Source organism: Acyrthosiphon pisum, chromosome A2 (assembly GCF_005508785.2).
Source record: "Acyrthosiphon pisum isolate AL4f chromosome A2, pea_aphid_22Mar2018_4r6ur, whole genome shotgun sequence".
In the NCBI taxonomy this organism is placed as follows: Eukaryota; Metazoa; Arthropoda; class Insecta; order Hemiptera; family Aphididae; genus Acyrthosiphon; species Acyrthosiphon pisum.
This window is the reverse complement of record NC_042495.1, coordinates 96903229-96912361: the sequence shown is the minus strand read 5'-3', so window position 1 is coordinate 96912361 and position 9133 is coordinate 96903229. Positions and strand designations below refer to the sequence as shown.

Below are 9133 nucleotides of genomic sequence, written 5' to 3'. Positions count from 1 at the left end.
TATTTATCTAAGCTGAGTATAGTTTATTTATTTTCATTGAAAAAAATATTCGGTCACAGATTTTAGTGCCTCGACGAGGAAGATTAATGTGATGGCCCTGTATTATGGTAAATATATTAGGTAACCGTTTAGTATGATTATATAAACCTATATAAAAATACTTTATTTTTATTTATTACATTTTGATGTTTGTGATTTGCTCTTTTATTACTAATTTAAATTAAATTTGATTTTTGATCATGTCAATATTATTTTGATACTTTCATAACCCATGTGTGAAAATCGTAGGTAGCTAGTTCCAGAAAAATACTGCACAGGGCCTAACAAATAACAATATGTCAGACAGAAACTGTTCTCGGGTGTAAGTAATTTCAATATTTTTAATTAATATCTTTTCCAAAAATAGGAGAAAATCATATTCGATTTGAATTAATAAATTTTATCTTTTCCTTGATTATTCTTATTACATTTGATTTGATTTATCTTTTGGTGAAATTGTTATATTAATGATTCTTAAGATTAAAAAAATTTTTGACCCTTGTAGTGTAATCACCTATAATTTAAAATAATCTATGGTCAGTTAGTAGATCGACATTTTACTAGGTACCTACTCGAAAAACCACTCTCCGAGCACATATAGGAAAACCATTTGAATTTAAACAAAAATGCGAGTATAAAACGTTTATTTGGTGTGAACTTGCAGCAAAGTCTAGTCATACGTCATAGTTTTAGAACCACTATTCTATTTTCATGTTTACAGTTGAGCCAATGTAGCTAGGGGGAAGTTTAAAGTATTACAAAATATGCATAAATGCATTCAAAACATGAGTAGATGCATTTATTTTTCATGAAAATTTAGTGAGGAGTGTTACATAATATTTTAATTGATATATATTTTTGAAACAATAGAAAAACACGCCATGTTGCACGATGTTCTTAAATATGATGATATTATATTATTATGTAATACGCAGGGAAAGTTGAAATAGTTTTAAGATAAAAATAAAATATACAAATTTAATCACAAAAACAATTCTGTAACTTTATAGTGAATTATGAGTTGTACATAAAATTATTAAAATTTGTCTTATAATTGTATAATCAACAACGATCCATTTTTCATAGTTTGATTTGGTTCATAAACTTCTAAGTTTTAAACATTATGCATTGCTGTAAAATGTTACTTATTTATTTATTTTTTATTAAACGTATAGCCAGGTACTTGCTATTCTTATAATCTTATTGTATTAAATAATAATTGCATATTGCTTAGTTTTGTGGATAAAATTATTTACTATTTGACGTGTTAGTTAAAAAACAGTAATTTTTTGACCGAGTTGGATATGTTTCTAAAAAATTATACGTTATAATGCCGGTCGCTTCACTTGCCACGTATTAGTGTATTACACGTCTTCATTTTATTCGAATAATTTTTATCAGGAATAATAATATTACCTATACTTACCTATAGGTATTATACAGTCTTCCAGTCTTCCGATGATGCGCTAAATCATACATTTTCCGAATATCATCCACAGCTGCAGTATATATATACGGCAAAAGGCATCTTTTAATTTTTGGTAATAAATAATATATTTATATATTATAAATATATTATTTATTACCAAATATGCCAAATATGGTTTCAGAGATTTTAGTAGAGGTTAAGAGCGTGTATTGTATAATAGTATAATAACGTTATTCGCTATATAACTGGATAACTAAAAGAAGAAAAAAACCATTTACTTTCTCCGCTGTCTACTAATTGAATAGCAATATAATATTATACTATATTACTATGCACCCATATCGAACAATGTACCTATTTTTATTGTTGAAAATATAATTAAATATATAGGTATAATATTTTTTTTTCGATATTTGAACGATGCGAGAAAATGGTTTAAAATGATAGGTAGGTATACTAATTATTATTAATAGGTTCAGCTCGTACCAATCGTAGAGTAGATATTTGTGATTTATCACGTCGTGTTATGCTTTTTCTCCAAATTTAAATTTGCGTAAGATATAATATTTACAGTTAGACTTTATTTCAAGACCATATTTTATAAATTATAATAAACGACCGCCTATTAGGTTAATAGCCTAACCGTCTGTTCAAATTTCAAATTAACGATACGGAAAGCTTAACTCGATTGAAATTAATGGATATTTTGTATTTTGTGTTAGTACCTATGGTTTGAAATAAGACGTGTAATGGGTGTATATGGAACAATCTGCTTTGGCTGATGCGATTTCCGAGTGTGATTTTTTTACTCAGATTATGCACTTTACCGGTGTGACGCCATACATTTTCCGAGTTGTCCTTGACTATAGTGAAAGGCATCTTGTATTTTTACCGTCATATGTAAATTGAGTAGGGGAAATTTTTGTGAAAAAGGGGGTCATCGAGACTGTTTCTAGTACTGTACTCACATGTTCCTTATGCGTAATAGTAAATACACGTGCACAGTGCAGTAGGAAATCGCTTTGATGGATAGGTAAGTTCAAGTGCTAAATTTGTTTTAATAAAAATAACAATAATGAAAAAAAGTGGAACACACATTTCAAAAATAAAATTTTACTTTCATAAAAATAAAATCACATACCTATGTGTATTGAAAAATGTTCTCGTAGTTGACTGAAATAACGATTATTTTTGAAGTTAAAAATTTATTTGTATCAATTAATACGAAAAACAGTATAGGTGTACTCATAATAAATTCTTTTTTGGTTTAGAAGCAAAATGGTTCTTAAAAGATTTTTTTTTTGTGAACTAGGTTGTTTAAATTAAATTTTAAAAAATAAAACAATTTCAAACACGTGATTTTTCACTCATGTGTACATTGAAGTAAAAATATAGTTAGAAAAGCTTATAAAAAGTAATTGAAAAATGAAGACTTAAGTATATAATATAATTTAAAATACATATATTTTAGTTCGTATTCGTACAGTAGTTACATGTATCAGACTATTTCCAATGAAACCTAAAATCTTAATGGTTAACTTGATACAATTCAGATAAAATATAATAACCGTGTTTAAATGAATGTAAAATTATTTTTTGTTCAATGAAATTATAACTAACGGTGTAAATCATTTACGGGGAACCAAGAAAGCATCAAATTGTATTTTTATATAATTATTGTTTAAAAAAAAATGTGTATATTATATCGTGTATTAAAAAAAAAAATTATATCATTTTAACTATAAACAATATATTATTATTATCATTACTATTGTAGCCTTTAGGTATATAAGTATATTATTTAATTTTAACTACTTACGAATCAAATTACAGTCTCATATTTATTGAGTACCTTGTACCTACTTACCTACCTACACTATTATTTAAAAGTAAATTGTTACTGTCAAATAAAATACAGTTAGAACAATACAGTGACAATTTTTATTATAAGAAACAAAAAACATATAATATTATGAAAACATTTTTCAATAAAACTAAATTTGTGTATCGATTTGATTGATAAAATCCAGTATAATAATTAGGTGTGTTAGTATTAAGTACTTGTATTTTGTTAATACATTATAATGCCGAAAAAATTTAAATGTTTTGGGCGTAACTGTGTAAGTAGGTAATGTGATATAATCATTTGCCAACTGACATAATATGATGGGGTTTCGTGTGAAAACGAATTTTAGGAAAGCTAAAAGAAGGTATATTATTAAAAGATTATGCCTGAGAATATAATATAGAATAAAGTATTTCACCATACGACTCTATGATAATAAAAAAACATAATTTCTATTGGGTGCCTACTTTCTCTGCTGATGGTCAATTACATTTAGCATAGCATTGTGTGTTATTATTTTTATACTAATACGTTTAAAATCAGTTTTTATCTATTGATTCAAAGCACTCAAGACTTATAATAATATTATATTAGATCGTTATTCAATAGCTATTTATTTTTATTTAATGTTTTACTAATTACGTAAAAAATGTGAAGGTTTATTATTAATAATTTACAACATAGGTTTAACGATTTATCAAGAATCATCAGAACCATAATATAGTACATAGGTATGTCGTGATTTTTCTAGTAATAATTGAAAAATCTTTTTGCCAATCATATCTTCATTTTTACTATTATGTAATAAGTATTTAATGTAATCATTTTTATGGAAATTATTATTGATAATGATATATAATGGCTTTACAGTAGGTACATAATCACATTCGCTGCATTAGGATTATTGTATTTTCGTTCAAGTCAGTAACATTTCAACACTCGATTTGTTTACTGTAAAACGTTTATATTATTTACTATTAAATTACTCATCATTAAATGCTTAATGCACATGAAATTATATGCTATAGAAATTGTGACCATGATATTTAAATAAAGCCCCGCATGATGGCAAGCATAATATTAATATTGTTTAGATGTTAGTGAAAGTGTGGGTGAGCCAAAAACACAATATAATGGTTTGTATTAATAATATAATATTCTTGCTACGTAAATGGTTGTATAAAATCTTGATAACGAAATATATATTTTTAATCTAATCATTTACGTAATTTTTGGCTTGGAATTTTCTCTAAAACCATTTATTTAAACTAGGTATACTTACCGTTAGACGACGATTTAAATCTAAAAAATCTAACCTAACCTATTAGATGACGGTGTACATACCTAATTGGTAACGGAAGACGTGTTTGGTATACCTATTTAATTGATGTCATAAAAATAATATCATCTATTAAGATATCGTAAACACAACGCGTGTCAACGGATTAAAATCTACGGCATTATATTTTTGAGAAAACGGTTTCTCCACAAGCAAATATTTTTAAATTAAACTATTCGATAATTTTTAAATCCCCATTTTATCTATTTTTGTGAAGTTTTGAATTGGTGATGACTTACAAAGGTTAGCTATTTTATAAATACTCAGTTGAATGGTGTTGTAAATTACAGTTAAATTGTGCAGGAAACTTATTGATTGATACGCTAGAAATCTAAAATATGTATGTAGGTAGGTACTAGTAAAATATGCACTGCATATACAAATAAATTATAAATACACCATACAACTATTTGTATAACTATTACATTTTATTTCTATACATTTATAATGTACATATTTTATAGGTGTTAGTGTAATATTATGCTAATTATTATATTGGTTATTCTAGATGAATTAATTAAATACAGAGATGTTGCGTATGTGGACAATTTATGTTAATAGGTCATTACTTTTTAGATCTGAATAATAGTCGATTATTTCAGAAAATTAATAAGACAAATTGTATTAATTTCAAAAAAAATATTCTTCTTCTCATTCACTGTGGTTACGCAACTTATGCCACAGAAGAAAAATAAAATGGCTGGTTAAAATAAAATAAATTGGATTACATTAGTAAATTAGTTGGCAATGCAAATATATACTGTTCTGGACCATGAATACAATATTATATATTATATTTATATGTACGTACTATCAAAATTGTCTTAGAGTTAATTGTAGCTACTAACTTGGTTACTTTTAATTATAAACCGTTGAGGTCGATGATCATTCTTCGAATTATAAAAATGTAATATTTAGGCAATGTTCGATTGTGACATTTTTGCATTTAAAAATTGTTAGCCAATCTTAATTGCAGAGTAAAATATGATTAAAACAAATTAGTATTTATTACATAAAAAATATGAAATTTCTCATAAACATAAAATCATTACAAATCGATTTATACTATTGATAAAAGTTCTATATTTTTAAATTTATAAACTCGTATATTCCATAATTTGTTAATAAATTGGTCCACATATAAATGTAGTTAATTTGTATTGTACAACAGAGGTAATAAAATAATTTAAATTTTTCAAATTTGTATAATGATTTGTTTCAGAGTATTTATAATTGTCAGTTCAATACTGGCAATATGCACTTTCGGAAAAACTCAATCTGTAGATGGCGAATGTGCACTACAACTAACTGGTTCGGGAAGGACTAGTTTCTTTGATTTTAATACCAACACATTGAGAGGTGGTCCACTGTAAGTATAATTATTATTTATGACGTTAAACTATTAAATATTAAAATATGTTAGGTACCCATAAATTAGTCAAGTTCAATCTACATAATATTATGTATTTTGCTTGTTTAATTGCATTAGGAAACTAGATTCAATATGAATCTGAATACTTGTATAACTCACATTAAAGTTAGAATATTGTGTACAATTGTATAATTTTGTAGCGCCGACATTATTTATATTATGTTACAAAAATTAAGGAACGAAAAAAATGGTTAGGAAGAATATACATGGTGTGTATATGGTCTGTATATGTAAAATATCTAAAATAAATATACCTACGTAACGGTATAAAACACGTACAACTTAAATATGGAAAAAGTTTAAAGAATGATGATTTATATAATATTAATAATATAAATATTTATGGAGTTCAATTTCAAAAATAAATACATAGGTTACCTATCGAAAGAATTATGTTAGTACAAAGTACATAGGTATGCATTAGTAAAGGTATAGTGTGTACATTATTATTTATTACTCAGAAGTTATAATATTTAAGATAACATAACCACTGTATCACAAATCCCATTCATAAATAATATTAATATAATTTGTAGTATATTGAAATACAAATTTATAATTAATTAACAATTATAAAATAAATCAACGATAAAAAAGAATTGTATGTACAAAAGTCATATGAAATATTAACATTGAATATGTTAACGTAATATTACATTTTTCATTAATACAAGATGAATATTTTAAATTATAATATAATAAGAGAATACAAATTAATGATTTGTAATCCATTTATTTTTTTAATATTCAAGTGGTTTTGGTCTACCAGGTCAATGTATCACGTACGAAGCCGTCAACCAAGCATATATAGATGCCAGAAAAAGAATAAGTAAGTATAAACACAACCAATGTCTTAACCGGCTATATTCATATACCTATCTACTTGGAGAATAATATTGATTTATATTATTGCAATAAATATTGTATTTAAATAATTTTCTAGTAGTTCCTAAAAACATATTCAACTCACTTTGTATAAACTTTGCCAGCTGTAAAAATTATTATAATTGTAAAATTCGCAAATATCAACGGAAATAAAATTGCCAAAAAAAAAGAAGAGTTAAATACTCCACAACTGCACTCAGTATCGGTGAAAGGATTTACAGTTTTCACAACCGGTTTTACTGGATCATTGTTGTTGAAGGATCCGAATACCTTTTGTATCCATTTAAATATTTCAAAATAGTAAATATACTAGCTATTGCTTGTAGAAAGGAGATAAAATAATAGACAAATAATATTTGCATCCCGTATTCCCGTGACCTCTAATATACACAAACACAAATTACATTAACAATATAATAACATAGTATCATTTCGAAGGACGATTTAAATAAATATTTGATTATTTCAGATGTGGCACAAACAAATAAAGAGAAGTGGACGGCTCAAGAGTTGGCATCCGTCGGGGAACTATTGTTGGACATATCCATACAGTTGACTAAAAAGTAAGGTGCACCCATGAATCACGACACGAATTGCGGTGGATCGATGATGACTACGTATCTATAATAATACTATTTTACAGCTATGGACTTTCGTACGAAGAAGTAGAAAAAGGATTGCCTCAGATAGACACGTCTAGGACTTTGATCAGAGAGGTGTGTCCGGCTTTCTTGTCCAACGTCGAGTGCAGACCGGGCAAGTACAGGAGATATGACGGTCTGTGTAACAACGTCAAACATCCGACGTGGGGCGCTAGCAATACGCCCTTTTCCAGGCTGGTCGGACCACTGTTTTCTGACGGAATGAGCGCACCAAAAGTCAGCAGCCTCAACAACCGAGATCTACCGATAGCCAGAGTGGTTTCCAGGACGATGCATCCCGACGAGGGATACCATGAACACGCGGCTACCGTGATGTTGGTAGCTTTTGGTCAGTTTATGGACCACGATTTCACACTCATGGGAACGCCCGCCGGTAAGTCGTGACTATTTTACACGGAGGACATTATATCATGATAAAATTGAAAGTACATTGCGATGTGGTATATTTTACAAAAATATTGGATTGTTGTATTGGGAGTAAATTTATTTAAAAGTTCAAATTATTCAAAACGAGATATTCGTAGTTTATATATAAACTACGATATATATGTCATCAATAATTACAGGTGCTTATATAAATTCACGGTTTAACTTTTATTTTTTTTTGAATTTACATGATGGGCGTAATAATATAAGTTATACAACGTTGATTATATGTTATATAAATCATAATACTAGTATAGTATACCTAATATATAGTATAATAATGATGATTTTACCATGCTAATAATGATGTTAATAATAATTACAACCTATACAAAAATGTAATGATAATAATAATAACAAATTAGTAATAATAATAATAAAACCAAATTAGTATATGACTATATAAGTGCAGTTTTAAAACACAATAAAATCACGCAGTCGACCACTGCGTGTCTGCGTATTAAAATGGCATTCAAAAGGTAGCATTAAGTGATAATTTAAATATTAATGAAGAATATGGGAAGTTTTGGACCGAGTTTTTGCTTATAATGATGAATTTATTAGAATTTAAATTTAAAAAAAGGTTTATTTTAGTAAATACATTACATTTTTTTAGATCCGATTTCCAAGAATGAACCAGAAGAATGCTGTAATCGACCTCCACACTTAAAACATCCGTACTGCAATGAAATTCCTGTTCCTGACGATGATTATTTCTACAGTAAATTTAATGTAAAATGCATTGATTTTGTAAGAGCTTTTCCATCTGTAAGACCAGGATGTCGCTTAGGTAAGGAAGTATGTTGAGTCGTTATGATTTTGTTGATACGTATCTAGGTTATTTTACGTTTACAAAAAAATAAAATATCAAATACTTATAAGTAGAGCGCGGATTTTTATGCACTTAAAAGTATCGAAATATGCCATATAATATGCAGTAAAAATCATGAAAATATGCAAAAAATATGCAGTCAAAATCATGAAAATATGTAAAAATATGCAGTCAAAAAAATAAAAATATGTAAAAAATATGCAAGAATTTTTTATTCATTTAAAATGTACAACAAAACTTATA

At 27.0% G+C, this 9133-nt stretch overlaps 1 protein-coding gene across 1 annotated transcript in view; it reads left to right on the top strand.

Moving 5' to 3' along the window:
• Nucleotides 1-2382: 2382 nt before the first annotated feature.
• The window catches only part of LOC100166526 (chorion peroxidase), a 17444-nt gene continuing 10693 nt past the window's right edge, over nucleotides 2383-9133 (top strand). The window contains exons 1-6 of the mRNA XM_001949252.5: nucleotides 2383-2501; nucleotides 5876-6022; nucleotides 6838-6914; nucleotides 7440-7533; nucleotides 7614-8005; nucleotides 8675-8848. Of these exons, the coding sequence (XP_001949287.2) occupies nucleotides 2494-2501; nucleotides 5876-6022; nucleotides 6838-6914; nucleotides 7440-7533; nucleotides 7614-8005; nucleotides 8675-8848 (892 nt within the window). The 5' untranslated portion in view covers nucleotides 2383-2493. The remainder of the gene's footprint in view (nucleotides 2502-5875; nucleotides 6023-6837; nucleotides 6915-7439; nucleotides 7534-7613; nucleotides 8006-8674; nucleotides 8849-9133) is intronic.